The sequence below is a fragment of the Saimiri boliviensis genome, chromosome 4 (assembly GCF_048565385.1).
Source record: "Saimiri boliviensis isolate mSaiBol1 chromosome 4, mSaiBol1.pri, whole genome shotgun sequence".
NCBI classification, from domain to species: Eukaryota; Metazoa; Chordata; class Mammalia; order Primates; family Cebidae; genus Saimiri; species Saimiri boliviensis.
Genome location: NC_133452.1, coordinates 123,252,639 through 123,277,368, shown reverse-complemented (window position 1 = coordinate 123,277,368; position 24,730 = coordinate 123,252,639). Strand labels below are relative to the sequence as shown.

Below are 24,730 nucleotides of genomic sequence, written 5' to 3'. Positions count from 1 at the left end.
GTGACTGGAAATATGTCAATAGACTATTCTGTTTTGTGATAAGCTCAGACTTCACTGTATGCTTTCAATTTTTATTCAGACTCAAGTTTTTTGAACTTTCATTGCCTTCAAATCGTCATTTCAAGAATTGTTGTTATTCAGACACTGTAAAATGAAATTTTAGATTATAGAATGTCCTTGAAAATAGACTACAATACTAATGTTTTAGTTTCTAGTCTTAAAACATTATCGCTTTTGGCCGGGCACGGTGGCTCAAGCCTGTAATCCCAGCACTTTGGGAGGCCGAGGCGGGTGGATCACGAGGTCAAGAGATCGAGACCATCCTGGTCAACGAGGTGAAACACCGTCTCTACTAAAAATACAAAAAATTAGCTGGGCATGGTGGCGTGTGCCTGTAATCCCAGCTACTCAGGAGGCTGAGGCAGGAGAATTGCCTGAACCCAGGAGGCGGAGGTTGCGGTGAGCCGAGATCGCGCCGTTGCACTCCAGCCTGGGTAACGAGCAAAACTCCACCTCAAAAAAAAAAAAAAAAAAAAAAAACATTATCGCTTTTAATTTACATTTCTTATGTATACTCATTTAATAACCAACTTGAAATTCAGTAATCACATTTTCCCCTAAGCTTTGATTAGCACAATTACAGTAAATAAAATAAGAAAGTAATTTTTGTAAAGCTATTCATAAAGCATTCTTTTTGAGCCGTAAAGAAGCTTTCCAAATAGTTTTTTTTCAGTGTTAGGCCTACAAAAAAAATTATTTCTGTTCTGCTCAAGCTATACAGATCCAAAACTCTTTCATTGTCTGTTCATCTTTGTTTTGGTCTCCCTTAGTATGATGGCTCCCAGAAGAAGGCTTAGCACAAAAATGGTACTCAAGAAGTGCTGCTGAATGAATTTCTGACCCTCTTAACCCAGAACAAGAAGATGGAAATATCAGCAGAAAGTCCGTTTAACAATCAAAAGTCTATGAACAGGTGAAAGAAATAGAGAAAAACATAACTGATTTTTATGTGTACCTACCCCAATTTGTCTTTAGCCCTGAAGTCTGTTGGCTAATGCCTCTTCTAGGGTTGCTTTAAAGAACAAGAATATACATCAGCACATGCCTAACTGAAATCTTGGTGGAGACTGCCCCATCAACTACATTATCAATTGATTTGTAATCTATGGCTGAGTATTTTCTGTTGACTCACTACTGTATGCTTAATACTGATGATCGTATTCCCGGTTATATAATTCCATCACAGGGCATTCTGAGTACTGTGTTTTTAAAGTTATGCTAATAATGTGTATGGGGAAAAAGGGACTTCAAACCACTGTGATTATCAGACTTTTTATAATATCTTTTACTCATTATGGTAAAATGAAGTCAATGCATTAGACATGTTTCAGCCAGGCATGGTGGCTCACGCCTTTAATCCCAGCACTTTGGGAGGCCAAGGGGCAGATCACAAGGTCAGAAGTTCAAGACCAGCCTGGCCAACCTAGTGAACCCCCATCTTTACTAAAAATACAAAAGTTAACCGGACATGGTAACAGGCACCTGTAATCCAGCTACTTGGGAGGTTGAGGCAGGAGAATTGCTTGAACCAGGAAGGCGGAGGTTGCAGTGAGCTGAGATCCCACCATTGCCCTCCAGCCTGGGCGATAGAGCAAGACCCTGTCTTAAAAAAAAAAAACAAAAAGAAAAACATATTTCATTAAAGCCCATGGACTATAAAGGGATATGCCACTTTATAAGGATAGGCTAAAGCCAATCCCATTTTTTGCATGTGTGGATTCCTTTGATTAACTCAGATTATCCTCTCTAGAAGTGGGAAGATTGAAGAAGTCATCTTTCACTGTTCTTATATCTTTATTCTTTCATCCCCAAATCCCTCAAATTTCCCAAGACTCCATTGCAAAAAGAAAAGAAAAGAAAATGCACTAAAAAACTTCCACACAACATTTCTACTTTCACCTCTTTGCACTGAAACTATTAACGTGACCACATTCAATCTTAATGAAGGCTCAGAAATTTCATTTTATTTTTTATTGCTTTCAATGAACACATTTAGGTTTTATTACTGAGAACATATGGGAAAAGGAATATCAGGAGACAGCTAGAAAATTGGCATGAGGGTCCTCCTTATCCCTCCCATGATGTAATGTGTGGGATTTCATTCTGGAGGTTTCAGGACAGATTCCCTTCCTTCCCCCACCTACACTACAATACGTTTCTCTCTACCCAATATGCATCCATGAGCTTTATTCTTTTCTTTTCTTTTCCTTAGACAGTGTTTCACAATGTCACCCAAGCTAGAGTGCAGTGGTGTGATCATGGCTCACTGTAGCCTCAAACTCCCAGGCTCAAGCGATCCTCCCTTCTCAGCCTCCTGAGTAGCTGGGACTACAGGCATGTGCCACCAGGATTTTTTTTTTTTTTTTTTTTTTTTTTTTTTTTTTTTTTTTTTTTTGGTAGGAACAGAAGTCTCACTATTTGATCCAGGCTAGACTCAAACTCCTGGCCTCAAGCAGTCCTCCTGCCTTGGCCTTCCATAGTGCTGGGAACTTTCTTCTTGTGTATCCAAATACACTTCTCCTGCTCAAAGGAGAAAAGAAGGGAGTAATTAGTGAAAGACAGACTGACTTTCACTATTTAAGCTACTGAGTACTCTGAATTTTAATAAGAGGATCTGAGCCAAATTCTAATCCTCTGCTTGTATGTTTGCTATCTAAATTGAGACCACAGTCCATTTTAATTGAACATAAAATCTGCTGTTTGATCCTAAGCAATAGAACAGTGTTTTCATTTGCTAGTTAGTAGATTTTGGACTTCTTCCCAAAAGAAGCTAAACTTTAGTGATAGTTACAATATTATCTCATTCAAACAAAGGTCTGGAACATGTAATATTCTCTGGGGAGGTACCAACCTCTGTGAGCAGAAGATTCAGTGATTTGAATAACAAACTTAAACTCCAGACATAGCCCTGGCTAGCCAGGCAGTTATTCTCACACTCCACAGAACACTAAAGGTTTCAGAGGTACATCTAGTTTCAAAGAATGAAGCAGAGTAGACAGGGCCCACCTACCCTCACATGCATACTTTATTCTATCTACATTTTATGTATTGAGCTTCTACATGAAGCGTTGTTTAAATAAAGGCTTTAACTACTTTTGAAATCTGACCTCGTTGTTTTCAACCCCAATTCTCTTCCTTATGGATTTGTTTCTGAAGGATGTTATAACCTTGAAGTTCATAAGCCTTTCAGGAGCAAGTGGAGAAGGGTGAAAAGAGAAGAACTCAGGGGAAACTTCTGCCTACTTGTTATATTTTGGCAAAGGTTTCTTTGACTTATTTAGAAAGACCACAATGATGCATACAAACTAGATTCATAATATGATTTGATTAGCAAGACTATAGTAGTGTATTTGTCTCACTGGAAGTCATAATTTATGTGTACCATTAAAATTATTCCTCCTTTTTTTTAAGTCATTTAAATTTTTCTTTCTAATGCTTAAGTCTTTTTTTTTTAAATGTGTGAATATATTTATTGCCTCCCAAAATTGGATATCTGTATCCAGATCAGCATACACATAGGAGATGATGACTAACAGACAAGATCTGGTAATTTGCCTATTAAAGCTTCACCACAACTTTATTGTTTGTTTCTGTTATCAGGATCTTCTCAGCGGTCCTACTTCATCTGTCAAATATTCCATAGAGATGAAAAAAAAAAGGCAAGTGTTCTTAGTCTTCTTATTGTCACTGTTGTTAACTATAAAAGTTCAGTCTTTTTGTTTTGGTAGATTAGCTTTAAGTAATAATTACATCTCTAAAGAGTAGTTGTGAGTTCTATTCTAAATAAAATACTCTAAGAATTTATTTCTCTCTGCATCTCTTTCTTCACTCTCCAACTCATATTTCTTCATGACAACAAAATACCGAATAAAGGTTTCTCCTAGAGCCTGCCTCAGACATTGATCTTCTTCCAGTGCCACAAGGGCATCTTCTAGTTTCAAAGGGATCTCGGAAGGTTCTACTTGGTAGAAGTCTGTGCTCTCATCTGGACCGGCCAAGACCTCATCACTTGTATGAAGTCCATCTAGGCCTGCAGCCACAGTTGCAGCCAGCACCAAGTAAGGGTTTGCTGTTGCTGAGCCTAGTTTATTTTCTATCCGGGTGCCTTTCTCTCCATGACACTTGATATTAAATATACAGCTGTTATCATTGTATCCCCACGTTGTAGGCACACTCTCCTTCAGGTCTTTTCTGTCCTTGGAATAACGCTTTCGGCAACTAACAGCAGGCGCCATCAGGCAGCTGAGAGCAGCAGAGTGTTTCAAGAGTCCTGCCAACCATTTTTTCCCAGTGATTGTGAGCTGCTCAGTTCCAGAACTGCTGCAGAACATGTTTTTCTTCCTATCGACATCCCAGAGACTATGAGACAAAATCCCTGAATTACAAAATGCAGTCTCAATGAAGAAGCTGGTAATGTAATTATATTTGCTTGCTACTTCTTTGACACCTGTTCTGAGGGTAAATGCGTTATCAGCTGAACTAATGCCAAATTCAGGCAGAAAACAGATTTCCATCTGACCAGGCCTGGTAGAGGAGGAAAAACTCTCAACATTGGCTCCAGTGTGATATAAGCCATCAACAAGTTCCTGCATGAAGGGCTGATCATGGTTATTAAAAAATGTTGAAGCAGGAAAAGATATGGTCTTTGAATTTAAAATTTCAGGCACACCAAAAATGCAAAAATCATAGATGAAGGCAGAAAGCAGGGAAAAGCCAGAGGCCTGTAGCTGGCTCAACTGCCTTTTCGCAATGTACCTTGGGGAAGTCAAAAGAGGCTCACCAGTCACACTGAAGGTATCACATATCACTCTTGCAGTTCTCTCAGCCCATGGCAAAACTCTAAAGGTTGATACCTCTGGCATTAGGACTATGTCACTATTAAAACAGGTGGCTCTTAGGTGATTCATTTCATTGTCTTTAGGATTTGGCATCACTTCAAGATAACCTCGGGGCATGCAAACGCCTTGGCTCACTTTCTCCTAAAGAAGGGAAAAAATTAAGAAATTAGGTTTTGAAAACACACAAAAGCGTTGGGGGAAAAAAGCATTGCTAATGAAAAAAAAAATTATATATATATATATATATATATACACACACATAAATATATGTGTGTGTATATATACACATAAATGTATATATACATATGCATATATATATTTAACATCTGTTGGTTAACACTAACTTGATATCAGATGTTAAATATTTTAAAATAAAACCCCCCAAAGGCAACTTTATAAAGAATGCAACGTTTTAAGCCTTGAAGGCCTTATATGCTCTTAGATCTGAAAATTGCAGTTATAAATAAAAGGTATAATGATAAAGAAAATCACATTATAGCAAAAGACAAAGGTAAAGCCTTATGGAATTATTTGAAATTATCATCAAAACTACTTTCTGAAGCACATTTTATTTTATAGTACAGTTAAGTCTTCAGATAAGGCTTTATTGTTGCTTATTTTGTTGTAATCCTGAGTTAACTGACTCTCAAAAGTCTACAGTAAACAATTCTCAATCCTTCTCAAATTTCAGACTGTGGTCAGTACTGTGACACACAGCGCCTCTGTTCTGATACCAGAGCAGCCAGGAAACTAACAGCTGCCTTCCTCTCTTTATTCACTTTTACAACCATTTAAAAATTAAAAACCTCACTGTCTCACAGTCCCAGAAACTTCATCTGTGAATGTGGACCTATAACTCCAAAGTTATAGCTTCCAAAATGTTGTTACCTTTAAGTCAGCATGAACTGGGTGTCAAAGATCTGCCTTCTCATCCTAGCTCTTTCATTAATTGCTTCTGTGAATTTCAGTAAGTTACTGGATTATGTGCCTCAGCTTCCACATTGGTAAAACAAATGTTAGACTAGATGACTGCTGAGGTACTTTCTAGCTATCTGTCTCTGGGATTCAGTGATTTTGGTCCTTTATTTAACTTTTGCTCTCTGCACGCAGTAGGGAAGTGATAATAAGGTTGTTAAGTTGAACAGACACATAAAACAATTTCTGGAAATTATGTGTAAGAAATATCAACAAAGTTGAAAGTTACATTAATAGATGGAGAGGAATCACTGACTATAAAGGTTGGTTCCCATGAAGTCAGTGAAGATCATGAGGTTAATAAAACACCCTGGCAATCTGCAAGCCAGATGCTTTCTTCTTCTTTCTTTCTTTTTCTCTTTTTTTCCTCCACTTATAAACAAAAGTAACTTATTCCTCTTTAGTTCTGGAGACTGAGAAGTACAAGATCAAGGCATAAGCAGATTTGGGGTCTTATGAGGGCTGCTTTCTGGTTCGTGTATGGCTTCTTGTGTATTCTCACATGCTGGAAGGAAGCCAGATTATTTATGTTACCTCTAGACCCCAACAAGCATGACTATCAAAGAGGGACTGGTATTAGCCAAAGTAATTTACTGGCTCACTCTTCCGCATTTGCCCAGGAACCACTGCCTCCTTCTCTTTCCACCATCTCTACACATATTCTCAAATGCTATTTAACCGAACTGATCCAAGTCTACTTTAACCAGTAGTAAGTTGAGTGAGCCAAACACTATTTGGTGCCTACCTAACTCTCCAACTGACTCATGGACCTGTGCATGTAAACTTCATACACACACACACACACACACACACACACACACACACACACAGAGAGAGAGAGAGAGAGATTAGAATACTATAATGTGGAATCATTTAATTCATATTTTCACTATAAGCAATAATGTTATTTCCCTGCTTGTCAGTTTTTTAGCTTGAAATTCTGTATATTAGTTCTTTACATATCTAAAATGAGGAATAATATATTTTATTCATGAGACTTCTGTGAGTTTCTGCAATTTAAATCTGTATTTGTATTCACTTGGCTGTGAGTAGCAGAGAACAGCTGGTTGCTATTTCATTCCAATAGTCCTTCATGAACTCAAAAAATAGTAAAAGATCACACTTTATTCTTTAGACTATTTAATCCATATTTTTCTGAGCACTCTTTTCTAACACTGTAATTTGCTTTATTCTTTTCTTGAACATAGAGAATGCAAACTACTATCCATTAGTTATGGAAAATATATAAATATATGTGAATATATTCATGATAATATATTGTCTTAAATAGTGTTTATAGATATAAAGCACTGGAACAACTTCACTTAATAAAATTTTTTCAGAATAACTTAAATCCTTATCACAACTGAAACTTGGACCATAGTAAAGGTCATCTTTTGAAATAAGCCAAGAATTAATTATGCATCCTATAGCAAATATCATGTTTTGACTAGATCAAATATAGAAAAAGCCTGCATTACTTGCATGTAATTTAAACAAAAATCAACCCTACTGATAGAACAGAGATAGTGTAAGTTGGTTATAACGTTTAAACCTTACACACCACACACACATGCAATGTGTAGGTTACTTTGCACAAATGAATCTTGGTTTTTTAGGGGACAGAGTAAGGAATACACACACACACACACACACACACACACACACACACACACAATGTTTAGGTTATTTTGTACAAATGAATCCTTTTATTTTTTGATTCAGAGTTTCACTCTTGTCACTCAGACTGGAGTGCCATGGCACAATCTTGGCTCACTGCAACCTCCATCTCCTGGGTTCAAACGATTCTCCTGCCTCAGCCTCCTGAGTAGCTGGATTACAGGCATCCACCACCAGACCCCATTAATTTTTGTATTTTTGGTAGAGATGGGTTTTACCATGTTGGCCAGGCTGATCTCAAACTCCTGATCTCAGGTGATCTTTCCACCGTGGCCTCCTAAAGTGCTGGAATTAAAAGCATGAGCAACCACGCCCAGCCTCTCGAACCTATTTTTAATGTCTATTCACAGCAAATTTTCCAGAATAAATTGTTTTGTCTTAAATTAAAAATTTTAATTGTGCTAATATTTATTCTTTTTATCTTTGCAAGTTTCAAAAATAAATTTAAAGTGATTTATTAAAAAATATGCATACTCTATGATCATTGAATGAGAACAAAATAATAACTAGGTAATGAAATTAGAAAATTAGTTATTTGGAACCTGGGACTAGGAATAAATTTAGCCTTTGTGAAGATGTATAATAAGTTACATTAAAATTCTCATGATAAACAAACTTTATTTCTAACTAAACTCCAGGAAAAAAAAGTGTTTTTTATATGTGGGATAGTGAACAAAATAATGAAAAATATTTTCAGTAGCAGTTAGATTTTAAAAAAGCATGTAGAATCTTTCTTATGTCAATTATATCAATCCTTAGCAAGAATAAGCAGCATATTGTTTTATTTTTGTGAAAGGATTCCACTTAGAAACTAGGGTAATGTTCTATATATGGGCTTTTAGATGCCATTAGTAAACTAAATGACTAAATTTTGACAAAAACTGAATAGCAAACAGTTTTTTATTGAAGTCTTTGGCAAGTATTTGAAGTGCCAGTTATTTTTCCTTATGATTCAAAGAGATTGATTTGAATTATATTCTGAGCCAGTCCACAAGAAAATACATATTTTTTATAAAAATTAAACAACATGTATTCTTGCCTGGATGAAGAGGAAACAATATCTGCAAGCAAATAATTCCTTAAGAAACAAGTTTGAATCTGTTAGAATTCTTTAAAAAGTGTTTTTGGAGATGTCAAGTTTTTCCCAGCATAAAGCAAATGTAAAAATTAGGATCTGATATTAATGTGATAAAAGTATAACATTTTTAAATAGTTAAACCTAGAGCATGCTTAACTTTTACACTTTCTTAAATAGTACCTACCTGATGTCTCTTGCTAAGAACTGTGATGTTTAATTAACGCAACAACTCAGTCATCGCAATAAACACATGACAAATATTGACACAAAAATTAAGGAAGTCTCAAAACAACAGAAACACAATATTTCTTTATATCATTTTTAGGAATTTGATATATATTAAGTCATCCAACAATGGAATGTTTTCTTAACAGAATTAGGAGCTGAAAGGGATATGTTGCTTAACTAGCAAATTCTTTCTGTTTAATCATTTTTTCCCTTTTATGTTTGCTCTTGGGTCTTCTGTTGCAATTTTCTCATGTCAAATAAAATATAATCTTCATAATTGCAGTAAGGGAGAAAACGTAATTCTGTGGCCCAAAATTACTCAATGCAGAAGGACTAAAATTACCAGTCTTAATTAGTTTTGTATTTCTATTGGGTGAAGAAATTGCTGTTTGAGAGCTGAGAGTACATGTTTAGCTCCTTGGGGAGCAATAATGTGTTTGGGAGGAACAAGAGAAGAAACAAAATAAGTTATTGATTTTCAGCTTGAATTGCTGTATAGATTACAAGAAAATAAGAAACAGTAATAAGAACCATTTGCTTGCTAATGGTCATGAAATTACATTCAGTCACAACTGTGTATAAAACTCACTTGAAAAAAGTGTGCAGGGATACTTTTAAACCTGGACACACCATGAAGGTCTGTTGCTTCAAATCGTACAAACTGGAGGCGATTTTTGGCCATGACTTGTCTAATGTGTTTCATTCTAGAAGAGAGTTGAGGTGGGGTCAGAATTTGACTGCTGTCCCTCATGCACTCTGCAAAATAAAAAAAGATTCTAACTCAGTAGATTATGATGAACTGAGAAGCAAAGGAAACTATAGAGTAGTGAATTAATCATTACAATTAACAAAAACTAGATATTCGTCATGTCACTGGCTTAGAGTTGGATATCTTACCTTTCTTATCCTGCCCTTACCATCTTCCCAAAGTTACTGCGTCTAAACAGCCTAAGAGATCGTTTATCAATTAGAACGAGGACAAAAGTGACATTATTTGCGTAAGGATATAGCAATATCATATGTAGATACTTACTGAAAATCCCTTTGCTTATGGAAATTAAAATGTATTTGCATGAGTTCACAGCAAAAAAGAAACCATAAAAGTCTGTCTGCAAGTGACTATCACTGAACATATTTGGGCTTCTTAAACTAACTGTTAATTTCTATATTTTAACTTCTATATGATTAAAAGTGAATTTGGTTTTGTTTATTTTCTGGGATTTTGTTTTATTCTGGGAGTTTCTTGCCCAAAGGGCTTTATATCTTTTCAATGGCATCTAACTCTAAGAAGTCTACATATTTGTGTCAAATTTAAAACTTGCTTAAATAAGCAAACAAAAGTTTTTTTGTTTTTTTTTTTTTCTAAATAACAAGTGTGTAGGAGATGAAAAATCTGGACTGCATACCCAATTTCAAATTAGAAACATAAAAAATGTTCTTTTCAAGATTTTTAAGATACTTTGTTTCTAACTTTAGAGCTAGAACTTTGGAGATAAGTCATCTAATTTAACCAACTCGTTAGATTGAGTCCCAAAGTGGTACAATGAGTTACTCCAAACCACACTATCAGTCCACTGCAGGTTTGAAACAACTACAGTTCCCCCTTTTGATTCATGCTGTGTGGCTTATTACCACAAATTAAATTAAAATGTCTATAGGACATAGAACAGTTAGGCAAATAGTATACGTTATAAATGTTAGTTGCTGTCAGAACTTTTAGGAGAGGCAGCAGAGTATAGTGGTTAGCACAAAACACTGAGGCCCATCTACCTCCCTTCCAATCTTGCCTTTGCCCTAGCAACAATCTTATCTTCTTTATGCCTCAGCTTTCTCATCAATAACATACGACCTACTTCATAGGCTTGTTATGAGGATTAAACACGTTATTAACAGTTACTGGCAGACAGTAAGCACCATATAAGTGGTACTTAAATGCATAAAGTGAGTACAATTACTCTAGCCCTAGTAAATGATGCCACAGTCATGTCTGCATCCAAACACCCATCTGTCACATCACTGATATTGAGCAGCTATAATTTTAAAGTGATACCTGAGTATGCTTTTTCAAGATATAATTCAGCTTTAAAAATAACCATAAAGATTGACAGTTTAGAAACATAAAGTAGATTTTAAGTACATGAAGCATGGGAAAAATAAATGACTGTTTCCACATATGCAAATATATTACTGATAATGTGCTATCACTGATGCATTTGGCTACTCTGAAACTCTGGGGGCTTTATAACTACCTTCCATTTAACACAAACAATTAAACTGTAGCAATTAAAGTGTTTCATGCTAAATTATCATTTGCTGTATTCCCAACCTACTCTGAAACACTGGGTGTTCAGCCCAAGATGAATAATGCTCCTTAAAACAAAATTTATAGGCATTTTAAAACATGGAAATATGGGTCAGGTATGGTGGCTCACTCCTGTAATACCAGCACTTTGGGAAGCTAAGGTGGGCAGATCGCTTGAGGCCAGGAGTTCAAGACCAGATTGGGCAACATGGCAAAACTCCATGTCTACTAAAGATACAAATATTTGCTGGGTTTAGTGTCATGCACCTGTCGTCCCAGCTACTGCGAATCGCTTGAGCCTCGGAGGTGGAGGTTGCAGTGAGCCTAGATCACACCACTACATTCTAGCCTGGCTGACAGAGACTGTCTTAACAAATAATAATAATATGGGTATTTTTAGACAATGACTATTCTAAACATAATAAGCAATTATGTATAAGCTGTAAAGAAGACATTTCCTATAAAAGGAGAAAGGTAATTTTATTGGTTCACCAGTAATAGGATAACAGGTAATCTTATTAGTGTTTTGCCTTATCTGTATCTCCTAAATTTTCTATAATGAATACATATTATTTTTAAATAAGTATAATATTTATTCACTCAACATGGATATTTTTCATCATCACATACTATTCATACTGAACGTGTATCTAGGAATCAGCCGGAAAGAGCCCTTGCCCTCATAGAACTTTATATTATAAAGTGGGGCAACTATCGATAATAAACATGCCATCAAATGCAAAGGTGGGATGAATTCACACAGTGAAAGTGCTGAAAAAATATTAAACATAATCACCTGCAGTATTAATTTTGTGAGACTTGATCACAATTTGGACAGGTCTAACCCTTGATTCATTTTTAAGTCTCCAAGTTGCCTTGTGGTTGGACAGTGAGTACAGTACATGTATTCGTTTCCTAGGGCTACTACCATAACAGATGCCCCAGACCAGGTAGCTTAAACCGAAATTTTTTTTCTCACTGTTCTGGCAGCTAGAAGTCCAAAGCCAAAGGTGTCCACAGATTTGTTTCTTCTAAAGTCTCTCTCTCCTTGGCTTGTAGATAGCCATCTTCTTCCACCATCTTCACATGTTTTTTTCTCTGTGCATGTCCATGACCTAATATCTTCTTCTTATGAAGACATGAGTCATACTGTATTAGGGTCCACCGTACTAATCGTATTTAACCTTAATTATCTCTTTAAAGAGCATATCTCCAAATTTGGTCATGTTCTCAGGTACTGAAGGTTAGGATTTCATTATAACAATTTTGGAGAAACACCATTCAACACATAACATTGGATAATTCTGTTTCTATTTTCTTCACTGTTCTTACTGGCACCTGCCACACTGTATATGCACATGTTCCTGTCATCCCCCATTGCCTATCAGCTCCATGAGAACCGAGGCTTAGTTTTACGAGCTGCTGTTTTTTTGGTACTTGTAACAGTACAGGCATCTCGTAGGCACTCGACAAATATTTTTTGCACAAGTGAGTGAGTGAATGAACGAATACATCCTGTGTGATTGGACCTTGTCTAATTAACAAAAGGTGTCACCATATATTTTAGTATATATCCTAAATATCAATTTTTCATTCAAAAGTTCAATTCTTTCATCAAATATGAGAACCCTATACAATTCAATTTTATTTTCAAGGCATCAACTGATCTTGCTGCATCATTGTCCGAATTTCTTTTCTTCAAATAAATCATACTTGTTACTTACAATTAAACCTTTTGGTCAGCCTCTCCCAGCTGCACATGATGAATAGCAGGCAGATAATTGCCAGTTCAGGAGCTCATTTGTTTTTCCTACAGTGTGGTTTCTGGGAGGTGTTCTTCTTTTCTATTCCCTCAGAGGACTAATAAATTAAATCAATGTGTTTTTATAGAGGATGTTTTAGTGCTGTGAATGTTTAGGGAAAAAATAAGAAAACATTTTTAAAGAAAAAAAAAAAAACCTCAAAGCTCTATAGCAACTAGAAGGCCTTGGAGAAATTTTGTACGTGTTGAATGACGAGGGCGTATATCAGTTATAAAGAACAAGCCATGGTCACTTATAAAAGGGAGATTGAAGAGGCATTTGGGCTTTCAGAAATGCGAACTCAAAGAAAGGAAAAAGTGCATTTGACGGAAAACTCCAGAATACATTCAGTTATTGCAAACGTAGCATAAGACCGTGCTCTTTCAAGGTCCCACCATCTTACATTATTGTGGCTATGTTTGTGCAAATTTAACCCTGCCTTCTGGCCACATCATACTAGCCCAGCCATTGGTGGGAAGCCTAGGTGGCAGAATAACCAGATACAAATCAGGAAAAAGAAAAAAAGCAATACATAAAAAGTGGGAGGAACGGGGAATTTTTCTTTGAAAAAAAAAAGTATTATTTTTCAAAAAACTCAGAGAAGTTATTCCAAAGAAGAAATACCATATCAAAATTCCTTACACTTATTTTGCTGGGGTTATTTTTAAATTATGAATAGGTGATTGGTTTGTAGTTTAAATGTTTGGTACTGAGGGCCTATAGAGAACTTAATATACCCTGGGCCAAAAAGAGAGCTTCTGAGCTAAAGAAGTTAAGTTAGTAATGGTATCCATGCTCTAAGTCATGGTTGACAGTGCAAAGAGAGCTCATGACACAAGCTCTTTCTCCATATTTTTTACTTAAGACAAAGAAATGGTAAATCCATCTCTCTTTTGTAGCTAAAACTAGAATATATAAAACAATTTCACAATCTCTGGAGGAGCCAATGTGGCCGGCAGATATTATCTGATTAGTCTTCCCAGTATTTAGAAACTTTTTTGAAATAGTGGACAGCATTTCACTATTAGAAAATTTTATGTAGAAATCTTGAGTTCAAATTTCTTTTGAAACTAGATCTGGCAACTCAGGGTAGATATTTCTGCATAGTAGCAACAACTGGTTGGAACTCTGAGGTAGTCTAGAAGGGACAGGCAACCTCTACTTCATGGGGCAGCAAACATTTCTGTAAAGGACCAGATAGTAAATATTTGCAACTGTGTAGGCCATATGGTATTCATTTCAGCTACTCATTAAGCACAATGTCATCTTAGCAGCTATCAATAATACGTAAACGTTACTTACAAAAACTGACCAGCAAGCTGAATTTGGCTCTGGGGCACTAGTTGGTTGCTCTCTGCTCCAGTTTCTCCTGAGCAGCACCACTCCTTATTTTCTTACACCAGCCTATCATTTGTATTAACTGTCTGGCCCCGTGGGCATTTGTATCAACAGCTGCCTGATGTTCAGAGGTCGTTAGTGCTCATGTTCTCTACTTCAGAGAAATTCATAAAGCCAAAGAAGAGAGAAAGTCAGATATGAGAGATGGTGTGGTCGTGAGACCAGAGAGTTCCCTGACCCCCTCTCGAGACTTGCAACAGGGATGTGACTCATTTACTCCGCCACTGCACTCAAACCACTTATGGGACGGGGAACATGCCTATGAGCCAAGCTGAGAGCTTTTGGGCTGCAGCCCTACGGCAGTTATTTAGGGGTGTTACCATGCTCTTTTATCTTTGCCATTCACAAAAGGCTAGGTGTTAACCAGCTCAGTGGAGAGTCAGGAAAGCAGCCTTTTATACCCTGTCCTCTAGGTACCTTGCTCCTTGTCTGGAGCTTAGGAAGAAACAGGTCACATGGACTTGAAGGATGGTGAATGTGGGGATTTTACTGAGTGATGGAGGTGGCTCTCAACGGGATGGTTGGGGATCAGGAAATGGGATGGATTGGGAATATTATTTTCCCCTGGAGTTCAGCTGTCCCACCGCAGATCTCCTGTCCAACCATCCCAGCCAAGCTTCTCTCTGCATTCACATGCTCCCTCTCTTCTCTTCTCTCCCTTGCTCTTCTGCTGCTCTTCCAGTGGAGCTTGAGGTTTATATGGGCATAGGATAGGGGCATGGTGGGCCAGAGTGGTCTTGGAAAAGGCAACCTTTCGGAGCAAAAACAGAAATGCCTGCTTCCATTTAGAGCCATGGGTTTCCAGGCTTTAGGGTGGGGTCTTTGCCAAGGAACTGCCCTCTTCTACCCAGTATTTCCGTGGCTAGTCTCCGTTATCAGTAGGCACAATAGTCCATCAAAAATTTCTACCCACCTAATCCCTGGAGCATGTGAATGTATTAAATTTGCATGGCAAAAGGAAACTTGCAAATGTAATTAAGGTTATGGACCTTAAAATAGGGATATTATCTTTGATTATCCATCTAAGCCCTTGAAAGCAGAGGGCTTTTCCCAGCTGAGAGCAGAAAAGAGATGTGGAAGAAGGGGAATTCAGAAAAGTTCTAAATATGAGAAGGATTTGAGGCGTGCTATCTCTGAGATATAAAACCAGAGAGAGGCTTCTGGGAGATAAGGGCCACCCCAGTTGACAGCCAGAAGTGTGACTCACTTCTACAGTCACAAAGAACTGGATTCTCTCAACAATCTGAATGAACTTGTAAGTGTACTGTTCCCTAGAGTCTCTAGATAAGAACCCAGATGGCAACACCTTGACTTTAGCCTTGGAAAGCCTGAAACAAGGAAAGCAGATGAGCCAGCCTAGACTTCTGATGTACAGAACTGTGAGATAGTACATTTGTATTTTTTAAAAGACAGTAAATTTGTGGTGATTTGTTATGGTGGCAATAGAAGACTAATACATACAGAATTCTGATAGTGTTTATTTTCCAGGCTCTAGCTCCTCCCTGGGCCCTGTGTATACTAAGGGATTTGCCCTTGCCCAAAGAGAGCTCTGGTCTCTGCCCTTGGTCCCTGGGAGATAATCTCCAAGCAGTTAGAATGTTTTGCCAGACAACAGTGTCTTTGTTTACCTAGGGGTTCTAGGCCATGCCAGAAACTTTAACAATGTTATTTATAGTGGTGATTTCAACTCATGCAGTAACCGCTTGATTCCCAAAGGGGCTGGAGAGTGAGGTCAGCCAAATGCCCAGTTAACCATGATGCCCCAGTAGAGACTCTGAACACCATGACTCAAGTGAGCTTCCCTGGTTGGCAACATTTCTCACATCATTGCCAAGAGAATAGTGCTGTCTGTCGGTGACTCCACTAAGAAAGGACAAGTGAACATTCTGTACTTAGAACTTCCCTGGACTACCCATGGCTGATTTTAATTTGTATCCTTTTAGTGTAATAAATCATAACCATGAATATAACAGCTTTCAGTGAATTCAGTGAGTCGTTACTTGGGGCATTCCAAAACTTGTAATTGGTGTCAGAAGTGAGGGTAATGTGGTAGAAACGAACCCTCTAACTTCCCACTCTGGTATATTTTCATCTTTCCAAATCTTATATGTTTAACCTGTCATTATAGACTTCCTTTTTTTTTTTTTTTTTTTTTTTTTTTTTTTTTTTTTTTTTTTGGCAAGGGGTGGAGGAGGCAGGGTCTCTCTCTGTTACCCTGACTTGAATGAAATAGCATAATCACAACTTCCTGTAGCCTCAACCTCCTGGGCTCAAGTGATCCTCCCACTTCAGCCCCCTAAGTAGCTAGGATCACAGGCATGTGTCACCACGTACAGCCAATTTTTTTACTGTGTAGAAAGAGAGTCTGCCTATGTTGCTCAGGCTGATCTCGAAATCCGGGTCTCAAATGATCCTCCTACCTCAGCCTCCCAAACTGCTGGGATTACAGGTGTAAGCCATTGTGCCTGGCCTTTAGATTTCCTTTTAGAACTAATTTCTAGCATATTCATCCAAGAGAGTTTTAAACAATACATTCATGTACTAAAATAGTTACATTACTATCAATAAGCCAGAAACTTAGAAATAGGATTTTACTTTTAGAAAAAGTGAGACATCTTCCATTGCAACCCTTCTGTTCTTCACATGAGCAGCCTAAGGGATAAAGAAAACTACAAAGCATTTTATAAAAGATAGGTATATAAATTTTTGTAAGTGTTCTGACTCCCAGGCTGGTATTCCTCAACCAACACTGCATTCTTTCAATTCAAATACAAACTTGGGGTTAGTGGCTAGACCCACATATCAGTTTGTTCCCAAATCCTTACCAGTAAATCCTTACCAGAGTTTGGGTTAAATTCACCACCAGGAACATTGGTTGTTGTTCTGGGGGACAATAGTTTTATCACTGTTGTCTCATCCTGAGAGTCCTTGTCATCATGTGACAGTTGAGACTCAGCAGAGCCAGGTCCCATGACTGGTTTGCTCATGTTCCCTAATTTGTGGCACACCATTTGGTCTCTGATCCTCTCTGTAGTAATAAGGAAAAATGTTAAAATATGTTGCCCTTGTTTTCAACTGTCTCTTAATATAATATGGAGAGGAATACTTGAGAAAATAGTATATTCCTAGCAGTGACATATTAAATGAGAGGCAGTGAGAGTGGTCTACTCTAGTCACTGACCAAAAAAGTACATTGTTTGTAGAGAATTTAAAAACAGGCCAGGCACAGTGGCTCATGTCTGTAGCCTGTTATCCCAGCACTTCAGGAGGCCAAGGCAGGTGGATCGCTTGAGGTCAGGAGTTCAAGACCAGACCGACCAACATGTTAAAACCCGGTCTCTACTAAAAATACAAAAAAAAAAAAAAAAAAAAATTAGACTGGCTTGGTGGCACACCCCTGTAATCCCAGCTACCCAGGAGGCTGAGATAGGAGGGTGGCTTGAGCCCAGGAGGAGGAGATTGCAGTGAGCCAAGATCACGCCACTGCGCTCCAGCATGGGTGACAGAGTGAGACTCTGTCTCAAAAAAATTATACATAAATAATAAAATCTACTAAAATCTGACTGCTTTTTATTGTAACCATATGCTGGGAATTTCTACTGTCCTGCCTTAGGACACAATGACTCCTAGGATTGAGCCTGTTGCCCAAATTAACTTCTAGTTTTAGCAGTGTCTCAGATCTGTTGAAATCTAGTTGGAGTTCCAACGTGTGTTATGAAAACACCTTCCCTACCATTCTTATGACCCCCCCGAAATCCTCAGTAATGATTTCTGTATTCAGTTTTGTAGCAGAAGACTGTCTCTCTTCCTATTCGAGCTTTCCTGTGTTTTGTTCTTTTTTTTTCTGCTATTACCACTCTTCTTCTAACCCTCTTTAAATTGTAAATATTTTGATTATTTTTATATATTTACATTTTAAGCTTATATTTGCCATCTTTTATGTCACCTGTATAGGAATAAATTTTGCTTCTTTTTCCTTTTGCTTCTTCCAAAGAAAGGAAGATGTTTTATTAAAAGAAAGACCAAATGGAGATTGCCATTGACCACACCATTTTTGAGAGATCAGAGGAGTTAGATACCATTTGAATTGGATATATCCGTTTCTCCCACTTCCGTTGAATAAACATGTGATTTAGTGACTTTCTTCCTCGTCTTTCTTAATTTATACATGCTGTTGGCTTCAGTCTCATTGCCTTCATCTCTTGTTGAGTCCTGTTGATAATAAATAAAAAGCCAAATAACAGATTATTTATACAACTATATATGGATGTCAAAAAAGTATGACAATTGAATAGCTAGATTTCTTAATGAGCATAGAAGACTTTAATAATGATGAAAATTTTGTCACTTCTAAAATCACTTCAATAACTCAACATTTAAAAGCCCAATGTTGTGCTGATAGGCTAGATATTCTCTATCTCCTTTTATATGTGGCAGAGAAAATATCATTAAGTAAATTAAGATCTTGTCTAATTACTCAAGATTTCTATGTTTATTTTTTACTTTGGGAATTTTATGTTATTTATTTCTAAATAATTTTGCAAAACCTATTTCAGCTAAAAAGTTTACTTCTTATGATTTCTGTTTTTCAGGATCTCTAACCTTTCTGTCTGAAGCCATAAGTATCTGAAGAATTGTATTCTCTGCTCTCTTTTTTCTTATGAAAGAGGAAAAATGAATATTGATGCAATGAATAATTAATAATTGCATCAATATTTAATTCAGAAAAGTACTTGAATTCATCAAGTGCTATTTTGTGACTGTGTTTTATATGTGTAAAACAAATATCATACCCAAACCATTTTATAGCTTAAGAAAATGCATTTTAAAAAAAATAACCTAACTTTCACAATCCAACTTTCATAATCCTTGACATGACAGGATATGCCCAGCAGGGAGTTGGGCAGTGAGGCAGGGGCTGGCCTAGGGAGTTCAGGAATCTCAGCACTAACAAGTGAACAGAGTCACCCCTGCAGTCCCGAGACAAAGAAGTTGTCACTGAAGAAATATATTAAAATTTTTGAAAAAGCTGACACTGGTATTTTTAAGGTTTTTTTTTTTTTTTGTAAACCTCTCACAGTGGTTTGAGGGGAGAAGAAAGTGAAAGGGTCAGGGTCAAAAAGTATATTGGAAATGTTTTGAGCTTAGCATCTTTTTGAAAATCGGTCTCTGAGAGGTTTTACATCTGTGAAAAAGTTATATAAATACATGTTTTGTAGTTGCTGGGGAACAGCTGTGTCAGTTGTCTATAAAACCAATTCAGTCTCAAGGCTGCAACAGGAAAAGAAAGACTTTCATTTTTTGGTGTTTATGTGTAATTATGATGCATTGTTATTATTGTTATATTAACAAAGTTATAGTTCCTAGAACAAAGGCTTTTCTGTTATTTTAAATTTTGCTGTAATTTTAAAGTTTCACTTATTAGAAAATTGTGGTCTTTTTTACTCCAGATAACCATATATTTGGATAATATGGTACTTAATATGTGATATAATAATTAATTTTTTAAGTAATTTAGGATTTAATTTCAATATTAGCATAAATTTTCTCAATACACTTCTGATAGAATCTGGCAGTAATATAAAGCTTTATTGTACATATTCATCATCTCTAAAAATTGTTTTGCCAGAAATGCATAGTCTATAATTTTACTTTTGTTTTATATATATATATATATATATATATATATATATATGATCTTTTAAATAAATGTTATTTAGAAAATGAAATACTTAGCCAGGTATATAATTATCAATGCAGTAAGAGCAGACTAACATTTATCTTAGCTTGACACTTTAGGAATCTTTTCATATATAAATTGAAGGAATCTGGTGAGATGAACTTTAACATCTCAAACTCTAACCTGCAACTGAATGAACAATTAAATAACGATGTGTTAAAATTAAGCACATTGTCAAGCATGTTTTCTCATGGTACCCTTCAAGGTAATAAAATCACAACATTTTACAAATAAGAAAAGTGAGACTCAGAGTAACTTGCCTCCAGCCACAAGAATGAATGAAAGATGCAGTTTCTAAAAAGATCTTCTGATTTTCAAAATGCCATTCTACTCTCTAAAAGCCAGAGATCCAAGACAAGAAAAAGGTCATTTTAAAAACATTCACCTTTCTTCATATAAACCAAATCAAAAGGGAAAGTTTCTTAACCAAAGTAAAAACAATTTACCTAGTTACTAACTGAGAATTTGACCAGTAAGAGCCCAAAAATTGCCCGGGTGTCATGGCTCACACCTGTAATCCCAGCACTTTGGGAGGCTGAGGTGGGCAGATCACCTGAGGTCAGGAGTTTGAGACCAGCCTGGTCAACATGGTGAAACCCCATCTCTACTAAAAATATAAAAATAAGCCAGGTGTGGTGGCACATGCCTGTAATCCCAGGTACTCTTGAGGCTGAGGCAAAAGAATCACTTGAACATGGGAGGCGGAGGTGGCTGTGAGCTATATTGCTGTTGTATTCCAGCCTTGGCAACAGAGCAAGATTCGGTCTCAAAAAAAAGAAGAAAAGAAAAGAAAAGAAAAAGCCCAAAAACTAAGTTGTGATGCATTACCTACTCCATAAAAATGCTCAAAAAAGGGAGTAGGGGTTTCAGAAAAAGAATGCATATCACACATTTCATTCAGTCCTTTGGTTTTATTTTATATACTAAGGTGATCAACATGTAAACATAGCTATAATAGATGAAACAAATGTATTGAATCCCTCATTTGTCCCAGCTCCAGAAGAGTATTTTTATTCCCTTTAATCCTTCGTCTTTTAATTACACTTAGGTGCAATGTGAATGATGTTTCAGTAAAAAAAACCTACTAGCCCTAGTGATTGAGGTTTGGGTTGTAATTCTGACCTTTCCACAAAGTAGCAAGTCCTTCTAGAGCTTTGACATTCTCCTTTATAAACACTTATATAAATTAAATCGTACTATTAAATTAAGTTGAGCTTAAAGCCTCCTTACGTATTTTAAGTTTGACTTAAAAATTTCTAAGCAGACTATAAACTACTCTTGTACCAATCACAGAGTTTCAGCCAATCACAGTGGCCAATTTTTCAAACCCTGTTCAAACACTAATTCTGTACCTCATTTCCATCTTCTGTACATCACTTTCCTTTTCCTGTCCATGAATATCATCTGACCATGTGACAGGCTAAGAGTTGCTCTGAACATATTCTGGTTCTAAGGGCTGCCTGACTCTTGAATTGGTCTTTAGCTAAATTTAAATTTTTATTTTTCTAAAGGTTTTTGTCTAACAGATGGCTTCAGAAGTGGGATTTGAAGTAGAGCTTCCAGCAACCCCAGGAGCACTGAGGGATTAAGCAATGTTCACGCTGGGTCTATTGTATGCATTGCTCTCTCGTCGCAACTAGGGATCATGGGTAAGTTGTCTCTCAGATTATGAAGATCCATGCATTTGTGTTTTGATTACTTGAACCTGTATGTGCACATTTTTTGCCTAAACTGGGTTCAGAAGTCATAACAGAAACTGGACTGGGTTAGACTCAATAATTAACTGGATTATATCCAGTTAGAAGTCTTAGAGGCTGACTGGGCAGACAAACTAGCAGGAAGTGGCAATACTACAGAAGGTGTGAACTCTGGCTTTCAGAAATTCACCAGGATTTTGTGTTCTAACCCGTTTGTTTTTCTTTTTTTTTTTGAGACGGAGTTTCGCTCTTGTTACCCAGGCTGGAGTGCAATGGCGTGATCTCGGCTCACCGCAACCTCCGCCTCCTGGGCTCAGGCAATTCTCCTGCCTCAGCCTCCTGAGTAGCTGGGATTACAGGCATGTGCCACCATGCCCAGCTAATTTTTTGTATTTTTAGTAGAGACGGGGTTTCACCATGTTGACCAGGATGGTCTCGATCTCTCAACCTCATGATCCACCCGCCTCGGCCTCCCAAAGTGCTGGGATTACAGGCTTGAGCCACCGCGGCCGGCCCACCCGTTTGTTTTTCTAATGCGTTAGGTAGGGGAAAATCTTTGGCTAAGTTGCTCAAGATGTGAGTGCCAAAAGCAATATTTAACATAAAAATGGGATCCTTAATTTCTGAAGAACTGAGCTCTCCATTTTCGTCTACCTGTACCTCTACATGCATAATTATTAGGTCCTACCAGCCGCAAATATTTACAAAAAAGGCAAAATCTTATGAAGATAATTTAAAATTACAGTGAAATGTTCCAAATGAACATCTAACTTTAAGAAGTGAATTTAAAAATGAGAACTCCCAAATTAGGCATATCTAGGACACCTATTGATGTGCAGAAGCTTCTAAAAAATGTGAATATTTCTATTGCCTCTTTTTAAGCCTTTCAAAAGGCAAATAAAAAGCTTAAGCAACTAATTGATAAGAAAAACTGAATCTACTAATCTTTTGGCTTAGTTACTATCCTGCCCCAAAGATAAAAAGAGAGTGATATAAAGTGTTCATGAAAGGTAAGCTCTCAAGTAAAGTAGGCTTTTTTCTTTTTCAGAGCTATCCATGCTGAGTCCACACATAGAGAATTATTTCCTGGCCTTATTAATTAATGGGCTACAACCTGACCTCAGTAATTTTAGCTAAAAAATAGTGGCTAACTTAAAAAGACTGCTTATTGAACTAAATTGGTCTCCAAATTCACTTTTCTGGCACTTAGCTGGCTATTTTGAAACACTTTTTTAAACAAAATGTACATCTATAAAGGAAATCTCCATTTTTAAGGGTGCCTGCCTCTGTGCAGCAGGAAGAGAGGAAGGACTAAGTTACTAAAGACTTGTAATTGACTTAGATTTATGTAACAGGTCTCACCTTTAACATACTTTTTCCTGTCCGTTGCATCTTAACTGGGCTTTTATTCACATCCTCCTTCGTTGATTTGGGCAAAAGATGGTACAATATTTAGGCCTAAAGTCTCAACTGTATGCATTTGAGAGATAAAATTTCTATCTTGTTTTACCTAAAAGTCATCACTCCTATAATCCAAGCACTTTGGGAGACTGAGGTGGGAGGATCACTTAAGCCCAAGAATTTGAAACTACCCTAGGCAACATAGTGAGATGCGTCTCTACAAAATATATAAAAATTAGCTGGGTATGGTTGTGTGTGCCCGTAGTCCTAGCCACTCAGAAGACTGAGGTGAGAGAATAACTTGAGCCTGGGAGGCAAATATTGCGGGGAGCCAAGATCATGCCACTGCACTCCAATCTAGGTGACAGAGCAAGAATCTATCTCAAAAAATAAAAATAAAAAATAAAAAATTCAGAAATAAATACTCATTAAATATCTGAGTCATTTCTAAGTCAGTTAAAATATTGAAGTATTAATTATTAACATACATTTATGCTTTAGCATCTTATATTTATATGATACTGAAAAGGTAAATATATTGAGCTCTATTAAAAATAATAGAGGAAATAACTTTCTAAAAAATTATGAAATAATTTTCATCTACAAATACTGATATAAAACAGTTCAAAAACCACTTATTTCCTAGGTTTTACTCTGGTAGTTAGAATTACTCTAAGAGTTAAAATTTAAGTCAATATATGTAATTATAACTACTAAAATAAATAATTCGGCTGGGTACGGTGTCCATGTCTGTAATCCTAGAACTCTGGGAGGCCAAGCTGGGAGGATCGCTTGAGGTCAGCAGTTGGAGACCAGCCTGGCCAACATAGTAAAACCCTGTCTCTACTAAAAATGCAAAAATTAGCCAGGCATGGTGGTGAATGCCTGTAACCCCAGCTACTTGGGAGGCTGAGACAGAAGGATTGCTTGAATCTGGGAGGCAGAGTGTGCAGTGAGCTGCAGTAAAATGTTGGGACCCTGAACCTTGAGTCTGTAATATTACAACTCAGAAGGCCCATCCAGCCTCTTGAAACCATACACTTCTTAGAGATCTTAAGGTAAAACTAACCAGAGAAGTTTCTCTCTATAAGCAGATGTCGTCCTAGACACAGAAAACTTTCCCAAAATCATAGAACAAGACCCTGTCCTGTCATGAGACTCTTAACTTTTCTTAACTTTTTCCTTGCTTATGCCTCTTTGAACAATAGAGTGGGAAAAGGGGCCCTGCTACCCATGGAGTATATTTTTATTTGTGTTCGATTTCACAGACAACCTTATACATGAGTAACCTTATCCCCTGATGAATGCAAGATGAAGGGTCAGTGTAGCCTAGGAATTTTAATGATATCTTTGTTGCTCCATGACCATTCAGAAACAGAACATCAGTCCGCTTCTCTTCACCTACATCCTAGGTTAAAGAAAACATTACCAGGAGACCTTCACCTTTCTAGATGGGCATGATCTGTTAGGTCCCTTTTTCCATGGCTTGGAATAAATGAGGTCATGACTAGAAATGTATCTCTTAAAGTCA

General features: G+C 37.0%; 1 protein-coding gene across 1 annotated transcript; it reads right to left on the bottom strand.

Moving 5' to 3' along the window:
- Positions 1–3,689: 3,689 nt before the first annotated feature.
- LGSN (lengsin, lens protein with glutamine synthetase domain) lies at positions 3,690–23,190 on the bottom strand. The gene is made up of 5 exons (XM_074397102.1): positions 23,161–23,190; positions 18,441–18,573; positions 17,201–17,389; positions 9,449–9,615; positions 3,690–5,039 (listed from the first exon to the last, which is right to left on the bottom strand). Exons 1-5 carry the CDS (start codon positions 23,188–23,190, stop codon positions 3,840–3,842), a joined length of 1,719 nt encoding a protein of 572 aa, XP_074253203.1. The 3' UTR covers positions 3,690–3,839.
- Positions 23,191–24,730: the final 1,540 nt, after the last annotated feature.

Coding starts and splice junctions, on each gene's coding strand:
- LGSN (XM_074397102.1), bottom strand. CDS start 23,190: ATGCAACGGACAGGAAAAAGTATGTTAAAG. Junction 18,574..23,160: donor CAGGAAAAAGTATGTTAAAG/GTGAGACCTGTT, acceptor TATTATCAACAG/GACTCAACAAGAGATGAAGG. Junction 17,390..18,440: donor GGATATATCCAATTCAAATG/GTATCTAACTCC, acceptor TTATTACTACAG/AGAGGATCAGAGACCAAATG.